The sequence below is a fragment of the Argentina silus genome, assembly GCF_951799395.1.
Source record: "Argentina silus genome assembly, chromosome: 4".
Taxonomy (NCBI): Eukaryota; Metazoa; Chordata; class Actinopteri; order Argentiniformes; family Argentinidae; genus Argentina; species Argentina silus.
The window spans coordinates 4,649,079-4,667,744 of NC_139658.1; the positions used below are offsets into that span (position 1 = coordinate 4,649,079).

At 43.4% G+C, this 18,666-nt stretch overlaps 1 protein-coding gene across 2 annotated transcripts in view; it reads left to right on the plus strand.

Moving 5' to 3' along the window:
- The window catches only part of cpne5b (copine Vb), a gene marked incomplete at both ends in the record, with an annotated part of 80,813 nt that overhangs the window by 7,821 nt on the left and 54,326 nt on the right, over positions 1-18,666 (plus strand). Inside the window, 6 exons of one of the 2 annotated variants that reach the window (XM_083667509.1) lie at positions 10,049-10,089; positions 10,474-10,520; positions 16,289-16,392; positions 17,126-17,165; positions 18,115-18,129; positions 18,491-18,567. In XM_083667509.1, coding sequence (XP_083523635.1) covers positions 10,049-10,089; positions 10,474-10,520; positions 16,289-16,392; positions 17,126-17,165; positions 18,115-18,129; positions 18,491-18,567 — 324 coding nt within the window. The remainder of the gene's footprint in view (positions 1-10,048; positions 10,090-10,473; positions 10,521-16,288; positions 16,393-17,125; positions 17,166-18,114; positions 18,130-18,490; positions 18,568-18,666) is intronic. The other variant, XM_083667508.1, reaches the window with a different exon arrangement.

Genomic DNA, 18,666 nt, shown 5'->3' on the forward strand with positions numbered 1-18,666 from the left:
GCTCTATTATGACTGCACAAATGATGTGATGGAAGACACCTGACTTACCAGAAACACTTGTCAAGCCAATTGTCCCATCACTTTTGGGTACCCTGAAATAGGGGGACTATGCATAAAATGTGTTTCTGAATGATGAAACCAATATGTACACAAATACCATCAAATACAAGCTCAGAATCTCTACTTTAACCTCATAGTAAAATCCAAATGTTTGGAGTGTAGAGCCAAAAGAAGAGAAAATGCTTCACTGTCCCATTACTTCCCCAGGGCACTGTAGTGAGATAGAAAGTCAGATACTCACTAATGGACACAGTGATATCCATGAGGTTCAATAAAGATTGGTAGCAGCCTTTGTTTGGTTGAGAGCAGTGCAAATGTCATCTTTGCTGGTTGCAAAAAAAAACGTCACTATTCATTCCGACAACTGGACTATCTGGGAATAGGAACAAATCTGAAAAAAAATGTCTTGTTGAGGACTTGCTTTTAAGAAAAGTATTTTGTTGAGATGAGGCCATGCGAGCGCCCCCTTACAAATGGTCCACTCTCAACCTATTAGCATTATTACCTCCTCATAAACAGGCAGGTCCTTGAGAACTCATGGAGCAATCTGCATCACAGGCCATCATGTGGGCTAGCATCTGTCCTGGGCATATGTTACATTATAATGGGACCATAATGTCTCCATCACACAGCTGAGTCACTCCTCTAGGTTGCATCATCACTGCTCCTGTCCTGATGGACGGGCTTTAGTCATGCTGTGGATTAGAGACGTACAGGGTGATTTTTAAAGAAACTTAAAAGCGGATGTAAGTGCACATTTCCTGAACCCACACTCTGCTTATGTATAAAGAAGCTATTTTCAAAGACCTTGGGGTTGGTTGACTTCAAAGTTGAACTTGACTGGAATTCAGGCGAGGCGGGAGCAGTGTGCAGTAACTGTGCAGTCTCAAGTTGAACAATGAAGTCCAATTCTGACTGCAGGGCTTGAAAACATGGTGGCTGTTGAAATTCTCAATAAAACATCCTATGAATTGTCTTTGAATTATCACTACATGCTGTAACACAACCATCTATATTCAACATTTTCATTTAACATCATGTTTTGGACTGTTTGTTTTACCCTTTAGTTGATTAGAGGTCAAGTTCACACAGTAAAAAGCTAAAGTTAATAGGGTCAACTGGCAAAAGGTGTAAAGACTAAAGTGCAAAGTTGCACGTTCAGCCAAGTAACACCAGACACCAAACAACAAGTTACCTGCTGGCGGTCTCCAAGTCCACACGGCCACCAATAGCACAAGCAGCGCTACAGCCACAGCTGCAAACAATCAAGACATTAGGACCGGAATCCACCTGAAGACTTCAGGTTGTTTTAAAAGCAATGATATTCATGTTATTCAGATTCAATGATATTCATATTCACGAGTCTAGACCATTGCATAGCACTCTTATATCAAACTGTCATTGGTACCTATAGTGTTCTACCTATTTCCAACAAGTAGAAAAAGACACATATTATCAAAATGTAAGAAAAGCTAATGGAGGAACCAGAATAGGTCAGTACTCACTGTTCCCTCTGTCTTCTGTCTTCCGTGTAATAATTGGTCTGTGAGTGGAGTGTGTGTAGGAGTCTGGTCTAATTTAATTTCCATTAGATGACATGTTCTTTCTCTACTGCAGGGCTGGTGGCCATGTCTGCCAGTCATGGATTCACACCTTGGATCTGTTTTAGCTTGGATCTGTTCTGACTCTGGCTCTGTGCCTCCTGGCACCTTGTAGAGGGTGTTTATTAGGTGAGGTACTCCACCATGGCACAGACCGGGAGGTGGTGTGAGATGTACTGACTGTGTGAGTGAGAGGACTAGATTTGATCATGATGCTGTTATGTATCCCCCCCCCGCAGCAAGTTGAAATTGGCATACTGAAACAATGAGAAGTTCCCTAGAAAACAACTTTAACTCACTCTGAGGTATGTTCACTTCAGCCTCATTCCAAACTTCTCATGACTTCACTTTCTCACGGTGCAGAATTCTCCGTGTGTGTGAGTAGGCAGGTGTGTTCACTGAGGTTCTGTACCTAGGGGAGCCGCAGGGACATGAATAAGAGAAATGTTTTATCTGTGTTGACACCACTTTTACGGATGAGAGGAAAATTAGGGATGGTGAGGTGAGACGTCTCAATGGATCACCTAAAACAACAGTACCCAGAACCACCCAGGACAAGCCAATGTACGTAATGGAAGATTTACTCTGCAGTTGTATACCAGGGAACAATTCACAAGGGAAGACGAAGAAACTAAAATACAGTGGAAGCTGGCTAACTGATTTTATCCCTGCTCCAGTTCATTGGTATCCTTTTGAATACAAATAGGCCAACGGCACTGGTTCAAAAGGCTCTTAAATCCTCTAAACAAATATAATTAACCATATGATAATATGTTCAACCACCGAAATCTTACAACTAGGTAGCCTACATTCCATGACAGTCCCCAGATTCCCTCCCCCCTCCCCCAACCCCGTGACTGTCACCCTGACTGGGAATCTCCCCAGAGGAATGCCTGAATAATTCAACAGCTGGTGGGAAAAGGAACCTACTCCACCATCGACCAGACACATGCATCAAGAAGACTAGTGTTTTCAAGCTCAGACACCAGCTTCCCTAGATTGAGTATGATAGAGTGTTTTATTAAAGTGAGAGTGGGCGAGGGTCTCATGATTTGTCTATAATGTGGCTACAGGCGCAGATGGTTGGGTTTATGAATGCAAAGCCTTCCTTCCCTCATTTCCCCTCTTCTCTTCCCCCTGTCCTCCTCCATCCCTGCCCCTCTCCTCCCCTCCACCTCCTCTATACTGCTTTTGCGTATCTCTATTTATCGGATGCACCTATTCCTCCCCCTCCTCTTCCGCCTCTCTCTACAGCTTCTCTTCCCCCATTCTTCCTCCTACCCATATCCTCCCTCCTGCTCTCCTCTCCATTAATCCTAGGAGTGATTGAGAACTCTGGGCAGAATATCTGAGATTTTCATTCTCCCACCAGATGCTCTGCCTTCTACATTCAGATTTCAAAGTGCTAGCGTGTAGCTCTGGGGGAATGATGATCAATCAACGGTGTGTGTTTTTTTCCCCTCTTCAATCTCTGCATTGCTGGGAGAGACCATCCCTCATAATTCACATACAGGATCCTCTTTTGTACTGTAAATTGCAGTCGTTGAGATACGGTGGCTGAGGTCTATATCGATTGTAGATCTAATTGGGAAGCAGAGAGGGTTTGGGTTGTTATTCTGACAATAGAGGAGCCTTAGGGGAAGGGCTGGTACTATAGCAAGTGAGAAGATGGGAAAATGGTTGGGCTAGTGTTCACACTTCTTTTTTGTGATCGATTGTTTTTATCATGAGGCAAACTTTAGATAACATAATTCCTCTCTTGTTGAAACACAACTCATTCCCCTTCCCTTTCACCATTATATTCACATAAAAGAGTATAAAAGAATAATGGTTAGATCTACACTAAAGGACATACTTAAGACCTTTGCAGTCACTGTCAATCGTTTCCAATAATACAGGATCAACAAGGAACAAGGTCAGTGCAGTGGACGCTGGTGGGCTCATATAATTATACATGTATTATACATGTAATGCATGGAATGGAATGAGGAATGGTATCTTTTATGCACAATACTGTATATATGAGATGAGAGGTCAGGCAATCAGCCATGGTCTTGTGTACAGTATACTATATAACAGTATATTAATGCTACGCCCACTGGCAGACACTGTTGCACAGTGCTGTCTAGTCCAGCTACAGTAGTGTTGGTATGCAGTACCCTCTGGATGTGAGCTTTTGACCCCTCAGCACACATCAGTTGCATGGTTCAGCAACCTCGGTTATGGAAACAGAATTTTGATGGGCACCATTTTGGCTTCATGTGTCCCAAGACACTAGCATTCTTGGTTGAAGTTGGAGGGCTTTCTAGGAATGGAATGGCATTGGTATGACATTTTTTTGTGGCCACATGCTGGATAGTTAGGCAACCCATGTGGCTATGGCACATATGGATCTAGAGCTACAGTGCAGATGCCAGGGTCTTCTAAGCCAGAGCCCCTGCCCTCAGGCTGGGGTCACCATTCAAAGTCATTGAGTCACAGAAAATATGTCCATATATGGTTGCGACTAGAGTGTTGAAGGAATGTTGAGCGTGGGTGTTGAGGAACCTCCCATAGTTGTTGAAAGAGATCTCCAGGAGGACAAGCTAATTATTTCAGCTTTTGTCAGATGATCCCTCTAACTCTAATAAACCCATTCAAGACTGTCTCTAACAATGTGCAGTGTGTTTGTTCTCACTGTGGGCTCCATAGTCAGGATATATCTGAGGTCTCTCAGAGGACCTCTCCCTCTCTCTGTCTTTCTCTTTCTTTTTGTTTTACTCCCCCTCTCTCTCTCTCTCTCGTGCGTGCTCTGCTCATCTCCGGATCCTTTCATGTTGGATTTGCATCAAGGAAGTATAGGACCCCTGACTGTGCGTTGTTCTCAGGAAGTTTTCACATTAAACCTTCATTTTAGGCAGGGGAGGTCCTGACAGAGACCAAGGTCTCTTTTTCAGAGGACTTTTGCTAACAGATCATAAGTGTACATTCAAATTACAAACATAAAATAATGAATGAATTACATGTCAATTACATGTCAATTTACACAATATAATTACAATAATAATACAATTAACATTCCTCGGATGACAGATCCTTTATCAAGGTTTTAAACTGACCAAGTGACGAAAGATAATCTAATTTGAATACATTTTGAAGGTCATTTCAAGTACTCAGCACCGAAACTAAAAGCCAATTTACCTAGTTCAGATGAAATGGGTGGAACTTTGAGGGTGAGCCAATCTTGGGAGCTGGTTTGGTACTTGGAACTGTAAGTGGAGAAGGGAAGTGAGAAGTGGAAGTTTCTGTAAAAAAGCTTTATATATAAAGATGTGCCATTGTTGGGCCCTTCTACAAGACAGGAATGCCCATCCTATAGATTGATATAAGGTACAATGGTGAGTATGAAACCCATCACCAGTTATAAAATGCATTGCACAATGGTATATTGAATCCAATGATTTTAATGTGTTGATGGCCGCACGCATATCGATTATATCTCCATAGTCAAGAACTGGTAGGAGTGTTTTTAAATGTTTACAAGTTACAATTTTCTTCTGATCCTCCATAGTGAAGCAGGACCTATTCCTGTACAACTTTCAGATGATCCATAGCCTGCTGCATCGAGGAAGTACATGCATAAACAATGGTGCCATCAGCATACAGGGGTCATTTACAGTTAGTTACAAGGGAATATAGGTAATAGAAATAATGAAGAGCCCTGGTTCTAAAATGGAGTCTTGAGATACTCCTTTAGTGATGTCTAAGAGCTGGGAGTGTAAACCATCAGCCACAATACATTGAGTTCTATCAGTTAAGTAGTTCTGGAACCAATTCCAAGCAGTTTAATCTAAGCCAATGGAAGACAGTCTTTCCAATAATAGAGAGTGATCCACAGTGTCAAATGCTTTAGATCGATAAAGAGGGCTGCACTGCTTCCTCATAACAAGAGTATTAACAATCTACTGTAATATATCAGCATCAAAAAACAGCACCATCTATTATTCATATAGAGACAGTGTGTGTGTGTGTGTGTGTGCGCGTGCATGTGTGTGTGTGTATCCACCAGTAGGGGGCTTGATACTCAATATTGATTTGCGTCTTGATGTTTGCAGGATAACTAGGTGTTTGTAAATCTTAAGTAGAAGTAGTGAAAGAATTTGGTAACATTTTTTGGTAACATGAAGTACAGTGAATAACCCTGTCTGATGAATAAATAAATGACATAAATTGTGCTGGGACCATATAGTATATACTAAACATGTATGCACTCACTGAACTTACTAAAGTAAGTTGCTTTGAATAAAACTTCAGCTAAATGGCGTGTGGGCGGAGAAATGTAGAGAGGTACGAAGAAATATTGAGGGACTGGGGGATTAATTTTGTTTCCAGTAAAGGAGGAATTGGTGGATAGAGAGAAGGAGAAAGGGGTAGGCATAGAGAGAGGCGATGAAAGGAAAGGATGTTACTGATGAGGGTAAATACAGTTGTCTGAAGTCACTCAAAAACAGTCAGCCTAGTGCAAATAGTTCTTCAAAAAGTTATAGTTTTTCCAAGAAGGGGAGGAACTCTAACTCTAACAAGACAGTGGCAATTCTTCAAAGTGAATGTGTTATGAAACAGCTTAATGACAAATCTCATGCTGTTACTTTACCTACATTTAGGGGGTAAAAAATGAAAGAGTTTTCAAGCAGTATCTCCAATCTACAGTATCTGCCCAGTTGTAGAGAAACATGAAGATCACATGGAGAGTGTGCTGTAGATCAGTATCAAGTGTAAGTGTAACCACATCCTCTCTCTCTCTCTCTCTCTCTCTCTCTCTCTCTCTCTCTCTCTCTCTCTTTCTCTTTCTCTGACTCTCTCGCTCTCTCTCACACCCAAACCACACACACACACACACACACACACACACACACACACACACACAGATGACTGGTCTGTTGAATTGGGTCGATGGACAGGAATACTGTGGATAATGAGGATGGAAATAGTAGTGGCTGTTCTCACACCCACCTACGTCTCTAAATATATACCAACTACACCCTGTCTCTCTGTGGCCATAACTAAAGGTCTAGAGAGAGGCTACCCTTGTCCTTATAGCTGTCATTCATTGTGTGTGTGTGTGTGTGTGTGTGTGTGTGTGTGTGTGTAGGACACAGGTGTGAGACATTGTCTTGTCATCTTCTTCCTCACCCTGACTCACACACACTGTGGACCCAGTATCATTTGCTACTTGACATGGAGAGTTTGAGTAGGGTTAAAATACCCCCAGTTAATAGCAAAATATATTGTGATGTTTTGCTGTAGATGTGATGCAGCCAAACAAGAGCTGTATCCTTGCCTACCATGTAAAATAATGAACCACCTCTTTAACCACATCTTTTGATGAAACGCTCTACGAAGCAAGAGAGAAAAAGGCATCGATGCTTGTGATGCAGAAAATGTGCATTGGTGAACAAGAGAGATTAAATGTGTGAGGATAATATCAGATGGTAATTGAATCTGGAGTCGGATGAAGAATGGATGAATAACCAAAATTACACTCGCCAACCAAAGCATGTCATTTATTAATGTAATCATCAGCACCTGCTTCTATACCTCTCTGGCATCTGACTCTGTGTTTGGGGCAGTGGTTTGTCAAATAGTGTGTGTGTGTGAGAGTGTGTGTGTGTGTGTGTGTGTGTGTGTGTGTGTGTGTGTGTGTGTGTGTGTGTGTGTGTGTGTGTGTGTGTGTGTGTGTGTGTGTGTGTGTGTGCTTATTCAAATATTCATCATAATATGATCAACAGCCCACGGGGTAGACGAGGGGGAAGATAGCGTTTTCATGTTTTGTCAGAAGCCACAGTCATTGAAGCCCAAAATAGCCACCATGAAATTCAAATCTCCATACATTTGTGATTCAAATGTGTTATCGTACCATGATTTGTTGGATATGAGCTCTTTGGAAAATCCTAAAAAGCCTGTAAACAGGGTCTGCAGAAATATAAATAAAATTTTACTCAAAATCTCAGGTATGAAGATTCGTCAGTCATTTTAGTCTGACTAAAACTCTAGATGACGTATTTACATGTAGAAATGATCAGAATCAACAGACTTCCTCTACTGAACTTTGTGCAGTGAGATCTCAGAGAGGTTTCAGTCTATGGATAATCAATTATCTTTGGTTGTCATATGCATATGACAATGTTTGAGATACCAATACAAGGCTGGATACCTTACTGCTGATTGTCCTGTCATGGTGTCCTTGTGACGAGAGAGTGAGGGAGAGAAAAGGGAGAAGAATCGAGAAGAAGGGAGAGAGTGTGAGAAAGAGAGAGAGGAGATAATGTATTGAAAGGGAGAAAGGAGAGAGAAAGAAGAGAGAAATGAGAGATGGAAAAAATGAAGATGAAGATGATGGAGATGAAGACGGGGAGACGGTGAGATGAGACACACACACACACACACACAGAAACAGAACTAGATAAAGAGATAAAGAGAGAGACAGAACAAGACAGAGAGAACACAGACTGCAGACTTGTCTCTGGAGAGGGATCTCATATCGCCGCGGCGACCCTGCAAGTAAGGGGGGGTAATGGTGTCAGGGACATAACAGCCCCTGGCAGCCATTTCCAAAAGGTCAAGCAGAAACGAGGTGCACTACGATGACAAAAGAGCAGAGAACTACTCATATTTTCTCTGGAAAAGAGAGAGCGGGAAAGAGAGAGGGGAGGGAGAGAGAGTGAACATTGAGAGAATGAGACAGGTGTTATCTTGCTTGCTGTCGAAATGGAACGAGTCGGACAGAGGGGGAGAGAGAGAGAGAGAGGTAAAAAAAAAGAAGAGATGGAGCGAGAAACAAGGCCATCTCATATCATCATATCAAGGGAGGCGCCTACAAACCTGTATGAAACAGTAGCATTCCTGAGAAGGAGAGAGGGAGACGGGGATTACACAAGAGAGGACCTAACATCAAGTCTCTGAGGAACGAGAGAGAGAGAAGGTTAGAAGGTGAGAAAGAACACTTCTGATGAGAGGGAAATGAGAGATGCTAAGTCAGACACAATGAGAGAGAGAAAGTGAGATAGACAGAAGGAAATAGAGAGAGAGAGCCTTGAATGTGACCTTTCCCTGTGCACCTCTCCTTGTATTGTTGCACCCTATAATCTTCTCTCTCAGACCTGCGCCACAAATCAGCACAAGCTGAAATAAAAGCTGTTTTCCAGTTACATTCCACTGCAGTTACACAGGGCAGGAGAGGGGAGAGGAGCAGGGGAGAGAGGAGGATGTGAGGTAGAGGTGAGGGGTGACACAAGAGAGACGTACAGTAATTGCAGAGGGGACCGTAAGGGAGGTAAACAAGTAGATAGGATATCATGGTAATCAGGACACCATTGTGGCTCCCACCATACCCCACAATTGCCTCTGATGATAAAGTATACCTGTCACCACCGATTTTTGTGTCTGTATGTGACACACACGCACACACAGACACTCTCTAAGGAGAGTTTAGCAGTACATCTTTTAGTTTGATGTAGTAGTAGATTCTTAGCAAGTTGGCTTTGGCTCGGGTAATCAAGAGGAGAGCATATTTATTCCTGAAGTCTCTCGGAAGGGATGGGGAAGTAACACACGTGATACTGACACAATTGCTATGCAGGTGGGCGGCCTTTCGAGTTGCAGGGATCCTGGATTTGGCCTTTAAGGCTTACTGCAGGAGTGACTATCCAGAGATGACAAATTCGTGTTCTTAGTCTTGTTAAGGGTCTCTCACTTCGCTGAGTTCAGCTACACTACATGGTCTCTTATTCTACACACTTGTGTACTTAATGGTCTCATGAGCTATAGTCTTTTTTGTTCTCTTTTTAAAAATGTTTTTAGGGCATTTCTGCTTTATTGGAAGAGAGAAACCAGGGACCTTGCGATAAGTTGGTTTGTGCCTTAGTGTGCTACGCTACTTAAGTGCCCAGAGCTATGGTCTTAAGAGTGAGTTATATCTGTGGATAGCATAATGACTCACCCTATATGATCACATGGATGAATTGCTTTGAGAATAGAAATAGAACATACTTTCCAAGTAGAACAGTGCTTTGAGGATATCTTACTCAAATCATTGACAAAGAGGTATCCATACACAGTGAAATCATATCAATGGAGATGTATTGCTTTTTAGTGATTCTGCCATTGGATAATGATTATGAGGTCACTACCAAGTAGGTTATCACTGTTGAAACAGGATGTAGTGTGCAGCTCTGGTGAGTACAGTATGGTTCACCACTCTCTTTGTTTACACTTCCCTTGAACTTCACTACAATACCAAAGAGAGGCATTTTTTATTTGCAGCATGCTGTGCTGTCTATCCCGGTTGGTTGGATCCTCAGACCTCCAAATGACTGACATTTGGCTTATTTCTTTTTCCCTTCTTCTAGGAATCTTCTAGATAAAGACACATTCTCCAAATCTGACCCTTGTGAGTATAACTCGACTTGACAGCCTTTCACTGACCATCCCTCACTTTCTGTGTGTGCCAGTGCCCCTTTCGCTACCTCTCACACTCCCCCACTGACACACACACGCACGCGCACGCACGCACAAACACACACACACACACACACACACACACACACACACACACACACACACACACACACACACACACACACACACACACACACCCTCCCCTCTCCTTTACCCTGTCTGATTTTGGTATTTCTGTCGGTGTGATTTGAGAAGTACTGTAGATCTGTTTTTCACTGAGCCTCAGTTTGTTTGTTTGCTGTACTGTGGCCAAATCTGATGGATTGATCTGCACTGCTGAATCTGCCTATATAACTTTTATTCTTCATATCTCCAGTGTGTGTGCTCTACACCCAAGGAGTCGAGACCAAACAGTGGAGAGAGGTGAGCGACACACACACACACACACACACACACACACACACACACACACACACACACACACACACACACACACACTCACACACACACACACACATACACACACACACAGCAGCGTGTATGTGTGACGTTGATAGCACAGTGTTTCTATGTGCTGTGTGTGTGTGTGTGTGTGTGTGTGTGTGTGTGTGTGTGTGTGTGTGTGTGTGTCTGAGAGAAAAGGTCAGACACACACCCAAAAAGGCATCTTAGGGGAAATACCTTTGGTAAAGAGTAAACGTATCTCTCTTTAATTCTGTCCTTTCTCTAGAAATAAAACTTTATTTCCCCCTGCCTGTTCTATACAGAAGAGATACACTCACTGAACACTTTATTAGGAACACTATACTAATACTGGGTAGGGCCTCCCTTTGCTCTCAAAACAGCCTCAATTCTTCATGGCACTGATTCCACAAGGTGTTAGAAACATTCCTTTGAGATTCTGGTCCATGATGACATGATTGCATCATGCAATTCCTGCAGATTTTTCAGGTGCGCTTTCAAGCTGTGAATCTCCCGTTCTACCACATCCCAAAGGTGTTCTATTGGATTCAGATCCGGTGACTGGGAAGGCCACTGAAGAACATATTATGAACTCATTATCATGTTCATGAAACCAGTTTGAGACGACTTTTGCGTTGTGACATGGTGCATTATCATGCTGGAAGTAGCCATTAGAAGATGGGTAAATTGTGGCCATGAAGGGATGCACATGGTCAGCAACAATACTCAAATAGGCTGTGGCATTCAAGCGATGATTGATTGGTATTAACGGGGTCCAAAGTACGTCAAGAAAACATTCCCCACACCATTACACCACCTCCACCATAAGAAGGTGTACAGGTGTTCCTAATAAAGTGTTCGGTGAGTGTACATAATACATTTGACATTTAAATGCTTTTTCGAATTGGAGCAATAACATGTTATTAAAACCTCTGTGGTATTTTGACAGTAGCAATGCTTATATATCTTGTTTCACACCTTTGTTTCTATGAATGTGTGTGTTTCGTTCATCCGTAGAACGTGAACGTGTGTTTGTGTTTCACCTATGTGGGCAGGCATGTGTGAATGCGTTCCACATGTACTGTAGACTGCCGGGGCGGTGTGTGTGTGTGTGTGTGTGTGTGTGTGTGTCTGTGTGCGTGCGTGCATGCGTGTGTGTGTGTGTGACAGGTTGTCACAGTCATAAACAGGCAGGCATGCCTCACTACCCTCCATCCCTGTTATTGAACATCAATAAGGGTGGGAGAGCCTCTCTATAAACCAACCACGCACAGAGGACACACACAGTCATTGCTTCATTGAGTTTGTCACTTTAGTTTATTCCTATCCTTGCAGTTGTTTAATCAATTAGTGAGGATTCCATGTGTTAACACTCTCTCTTTATAAGATACACTATATAAGATCTCAGACCAAAGTGATCTTGAAAGTTGCTGATGCGAGTACTAATGTTATCTTCTAGACATACTGTATATAAACACACAGACACACAGACACAGACACACAGACACAGACAGACAGACACACACACACACACACACACACACACACACACACACACACACACACACACACACACACACACACACGTATACCCCATATGTTCAATTTTGCATACAGGTTGTAGACTCGGAATAGGAGACATTTGTTAAGAACCTTCCTGTGATGTGTGTGTGAGAGAGAGACTGTCCTATGTGTGTGTGTGTGAGAGAGAGACTGTCCTATGTGTGTGTGTGTGAGAGAGAGACTGTCCTATGTGTGTGTGTGTGTGAGAGGGAGACTGTCCTATGTGTGTGTGTGGGTGTATGATATTCTAATTTAAAGCTTTTTTCTGGAGATCTGACAAGCTTGACCTTTTCCTGCTGTTCTCGTGCATCAAAGTCGAAACACTTAGAGCTTCCAGACAAGAGAACATCTTGGATTCCGTACTGGGGTGCTGCTCTGTGTGTGTGTGTGTGTGTGTGTGTGTGTGTGTGTGTGTGTGTGTGTGTGTGTGTGTGTGTGTGTGTGTGTGTGTGTGTGTGTGTGTGTGTGTGTGTGTGTGTGTCTGTGCATGTGTTTACATATGTTCTCCTACAGAGAGATTAAAATCATGTCCTGATGTTTCTGTCAGTAACACAGCGAAAGGGATTTTTTTACTTTAGTTCCAAGCTTTCATTTACTTGCAAAGCCAAGTGACAGTCAAGGACAAGGAGGGGGAGGAGAGTGTTATTCGCGCTGTCCAATTCATGTATGCGTGCACTTGGGTGTGAATGTGTGCCTGTGTGTGTATATGTAGCGCTGTATACAGAATATAGTGCTGCCCTGAGTGTGTCTGTGTCTCTGTGTAGTGCTGCCCTAAGTGTGTGTGTGCTCTTACAGCCCAGGTCTCATTGTGACTGGATGTAAACCTGGTTTCTAACCCTTCAGTAAGCTTGTCCCAGTCAATCTGAGGATGCAGGGCTGGAAGCTGCTGCACTAAGGCCAGCCTTGACTGATTCACAAACTCTAGGGATAGGTAGACTAGAAACATTTGTATGTGTGTGCGTGTGTGCGTATGTGTGTGCGTGTGTGTGTGTGTGTGTGTGTGTGAGAGAGAGAGAGAGAGAGAGAGAAGAAAAATAAGTCACACAACAGAGAATGATAGAAGAAGCGAGTAACACTCACTGTGTGTGTGAGTGTGTGTGTGTGCGTGTGTGTGTGTGTGTGTGTGTGTGTGTGTGTGCGTGCGTGCGTGCATGAGTGTGTGTGTGCGTGCGTGAGTGTGTGTGTGGGTGTGTGTGTGTGCGTGCGTGCGTGTGTGTGTGTGTGCGTGCGTGTGTGCGTCTGTGTGTGTGTGTGTTCATTTATACGTTGCCGTGTGTTGTTAGTCATTTTAGAGACGTATTATTGACCATCATAGCAGAAAGGACTTTGTCTCAGCACACTGATCAGCCTGTCAATTACTACAGTCTGTCTCTCGGAACACAACACTTTAGCCCATTATACTGTCAGTCTCTCTCTTTGTCTTTGTCTCTCCTCTGCCTCAGAGGACTGGCTGATGTGGCGAGATAGAAGATACAGACAGAGAGAGAAGAGAATGACAGCAAGGGAGCCATGACACACACCGCCATGACACACACCGCCATGACACACACCGCCATGACACACACCACAATATCTGTTTTGATATGCTCAACTGGAGAAAGTAAACAATTGGGACTGTTAGGGACCAACAACAATAACAAGTAATGGACGGATGTCCTGTCGTGACTTTCTTCCTGCCTACAGTACCCATGCTGCTTTGCTGCCTGAGGCAGAGTTATGTTTTCCGTTGAGTGAGTTTGTTTTTATGTGGATGATTCTGTATGACATGCTTAGCTGGCGTGTGTGTGTTTGTGTGTTGTCTTCAGTGTGAGTAGTGTGGGTATGCACTTTTTAACCGTATCTATCAGTATGTGACTCCATATGTGCATGTGAGTGTTTGCCAGTGGGCAGGCCAAGAGTCGCTATGTGTGTTTTGTGTATGTGTGTGTGTGTGTATGTGTGTGTGTGTGTATATATCCAGGCTGTGGTTCAGGGATTTCGTTTCAGGATTGTCATTATTGTAGATTGCCCCACAGCCCACTGGTGCCTAAGGCAGTCCTAATTCATCAGTCTACTGTCCTTTGTCTCCCACTGACAGTGAAATCACATCACAGCCCGGGCACAATCCACCACACTGCAGTTTGCTAACGTAGTTACTTATCAACACCTAAGGAGCTATTAGCAGTTCTTTGTTTTTCTCACACTCATCTGTGATTCTTTTATGCTCCGTGTTTTTTTCCTCCCTTCTGCTATGAATCATTTGTTTATACAGTTGACTCCACTGAGACAGGAATGCTGTCCCAAGAAGATGGCAAACAAAGAGTTGTTACAATAGTTTGTGCTATTTCTCATTACAAGTGGTCTAAAATCGCACCATTGGGATTATGTGTGTGAGTAGTTTCAGACGGTTCCCTGATTGTAAATGTCACCTGAGATAATCAGACAGAAGCACAAATGGCTGGAATCACAGTTTGTTTGCGCGGGGTGGAACACAGATGGAGTGAAATGCCAAGTAGAAGGAGTGAACACAACAGATATTAGTAAGCTTCTTGTTAGAATCAAAAAGCTATGGGTTGTACTATTGTCATTGTTTTTTATTCTTTCTCAGAAAGAATGCTTGGGATCAGTTGAATGTGACATTTTCTTAATCTGGTTTTGGTTTTGAGGAAACCAATATGGAACAGTAGTTTTCTTGAATTGGCTAACATTTCAAAAATAACCAAATTAATTCTGACATTATTCAATGCTCCTACAATGATTATAATAACAGTGTGTGGATTGATTCAGTTGTCTTTGTCTCTGAATAAACACAGAAGTCTTCTGCCTGTTTCATCTTGTCTTCCTCTGGAACTAGCTAGCTTTAGCGCCACAGTTATCTTAGCGTCTGGAGTTGTCAGAAGAGGGCTATGCGTTGAGAAAAGGTGATTTATTCATGCATTCTGAGATGGCTGTGTTTCTCACTCTGAATTATTCATGGCTCAACACAAATACTGTAGCTGTGTGAACAAACTGCTGCAGCCCTCTCCCGGGTTTCTAAACCATAGACCCACTGTGTTGCGTTGCTGGGTTCACCCTGCTAAGGTCTGGAAGCATAGGGCATTTTTGCAATTTTCTTGTTAAACATTAACAGGTCTCAGTGAAGACCAGAAATTACACGACATATCATATGTTTATTTAAAGCATACTGTCAGTCAGACTGTCCTTTTTAAGGCGAAGCGGGGGTGTGGGGGTGTGATATTGGGTGAATTCCAGGTGTTTGCTGGCTTTTTTCCTGGATCTGCCAATGTAGAAGTGAGAATCCCACTAATTAAGCAGCTTTAATCATCACCTATCAGCCTCCTTCCTCTCTCGTATCCCTCCTCACTCCTACTATCTCCCGTTTCCCATCGCCCCCTCCCACTCTCTCCCTTCCAGTCTTTGCCCTCTTTCACTCCTTCTCTCCTTTCACTATATATCGGCCCACCCTCCCCTCTTTCTCTTCCTCCCCCCCCCCTCTCTCTGCCCCCCCCACCTCTCTCTGCCTCCCGCCCCCCCCCTCTCTGTCTCTTACTCCTCCTTCCCTCCTTCTCTTCCTCCCTCCCTCCCTCTCTCCCTCCCTCTCTCCCTCCCTCCCTCTCTCTCTCCCTCCCTCCCTCCCTCTCTCCCTCCCTCCCTCTCTCCCTCTCTCCCTCTCTCTCTCTCTCCCTCCCTCCCTCCCTCTCTCCCTCCCTCCCTCCCTCTCTCTCTCTCTCCCTCCCTCCCTCCCTCTCTGGAGGCTGGTGAGTGGGCGCTCTTGCTACAGTAATTAAAGTGAAAGAGGAACCAGGATCAACGATCCAGGATACACACTCCTGGCTTCCTCTGCACAGCATGGGTGTATGATATCACCGCCACTAATCAGGCCTCCACTGTTGCTGTGTGTGTGTGTGTGTGTGTGTGTGTGTGTGTGTGTGTGTGTGTGTGTGTGTGTGTGTGTGTGTGCGCATGGGAAGCAATTAAGTGACAGGAAGTATAAAAATATGGCCCATATCGAGATGATCTTTTTATTATGGAGAACATACAGTATAATCATTAGCCATCTTTCTCTCCCTTTCCTCCCTTGCTGTGCTCCTTGCCCTTTTCCATTTCTCTTTCACTTCTTCTCACCTATCTCTTTACCCCTCTCTTTCTTTTTCTCTCTCTATCCCTCCCTCTCTTTCCTCCCCTAGTTTGGAAGAACAGAGGTCATTGACAACACCCTGAACCCAGACTTTGTCAGGAAGTACATGCTGGACTACTTCTTTGAGGAGAAGCAGAATCTTCGCTTTGACTTGTGAGTGATTCCCTTTGAAGTCTGTCCTGTCAAGTTCCCACTCACACCCATAGCGTAGGACTCACAGTTGAATGTCCACCCTCCCACTCTCAGTGAAACATGCAATGGATGAGGGGAACAACTTTATTCTCTTTCTACAGTTTGTGCATGAAGAGAGAGAGAAAGGGGCTTGAGCAATGAATCACTCATTTCAACAAATAAGTGTGAACAAATGAATGAATACACACTGCTGTTCTCTCTCCCACTCTCACTCTCCCTGCCTGCCTCTATCTCTATCTTCCTCTTCCACATCTCTCTCTGCTGTCTTCCCATCCCTGTCTCTTGTTCTCTCTGCCTCCCCTCTACTCTCCCCTCTCTCTCCCTCACTTTCTCTGACAAGTCTCTGGCAGGCTAGCCAGTGGGGTTAATTGGTGGTGTTTTATAGGTTGGACCTGCATGCCCTGCATGCCTCACACGCGCACACACGTACACGTACAGACACACACACACACACACACACACACACACACACACACACACACACACACACACACACACAAATACATCTCCATTCATACTCTGACAAAGAACCATTTTTATTTTTGGAAAGTATAACAAGTGATCCATGACTTCCATTATAACACATTACGTTGATCTCTTATTCCCACCAAGTGAAGGCAGGGGACACTGAGGTGTTGGGATTCATACGTTGCATAGAAAGTCATATTTTACATATGACTTTTTTTTTTTGCAGATATGATGTGGACTCTAAAAGCCCAGACCTCTCCAAACATGTGAGTGGACCCGCCGACTCTGACCCAGAGTCATCGATAAACAGGGATTGGCCAATGTAGTCCAACCAAAAAAGAACACAGTTGGCTAAAACCATGTCAAAAATCTTTATTGACCAACATCGGTCAGTAGAAATGTCAGTGAAAGCAAACATGGTGTCCCTCTCTCTGATTCGCCATCATTTGCTTTATCTATGACTCTGGTCTGACCGTGGGATAGTAAGACGAGATTTGGTTGTGGCTGCTGAATGGTATGTAATCAATGTAAAATACCATGGATATATGCAGACCATTTATGCAAGTCACTGTCAAAGAACACTCAGAGTATCCAAATATAGTTGAAAAGAATGTTGTGGACTTTTCTTGTGATTGTAAAATGTCTTTGTTACACTATCTGCCTGTACATGTAGAGCTAGATGCAATGTTTAACTTGCTCATTTTGTTAATTTGTAGAAGTAGCAGTAGTAGTAGTATTTATCAGCTGTGCTATCATCTACAGTAATATTGACTATACAATGCTTTTGGCCATAAGTTTCCACACTATAACCCAATGGGGCTGAGAAACTATTCTGAATAAATTATCCTGTTGCTGCCTAACTGCTAATTGACAAAGCAAAACGATATCATACAAATATTTTATTGCTTTGGAGACTGTGGTGACAAAAAACATTGAGAGAGACATTCATTCACAGAATAATCAATTTCCAAGATTATTTGATATTATTATATTTGGATACAAAACAAGGTTTGCATATTTCCATCACAGCTAAATCACATTGCTTTCTGCCATTCCTCCCTCATTTTTATTTTACTGTTAACAGCTCTGTTATGGCAACTTCCTGGTTAATGCGGTGCTAAGTCTTCTGGGTATTGTAGTGTTTGTGTGTGTTACTGGTATATGATGTGTTCTGTTGTTGTTGACCCTGGTGCTGCCTGCCCTCCCCTCCGGAAGCCCTCCGATCTCAACGTACGTCTCAGCCTCTTTCACCTCTTATACTGTTGCTACTGAAACAGAACGCAAACATACAGTAGCTGTAACACACGTCTGATGATAACCTCTGTACACCACGCCTCCCTGCTATTGCTGCCTCACCATATTATACCATGCTCCCCTGAACCCTCTTTAAAAAAAAAAAAAAAAAAAACATTTTCCCATCCTTCATATTCCTCCCTGTCACCCCCCACCCTCCTTTACACCCTCTCCCATCGCTCCCTGTGGTGGTAACTCCCAACACCTCTCCTTCTCCTGACCCTATTTAATCCCTACCTCCGCCATCCTGTGCCTCTTTGTTTCTCTCCTCTCTCTTCTTCCTCTCTGTCCCTCTCAGGACTTCCTGGGTCAGGTGTTCTGCACCCTTGGGGAGATCGTGGGGTCACCGGCCAGCCGACTGGAGAAGCCACTGGGGTAAGTTTATGAGAAGTATCCAGATTTGCACCTGACAAATGCAATTATGGTTGAAATGTTTATTGTATTTTTAACTGTAATCCTACATAAATCACAGGT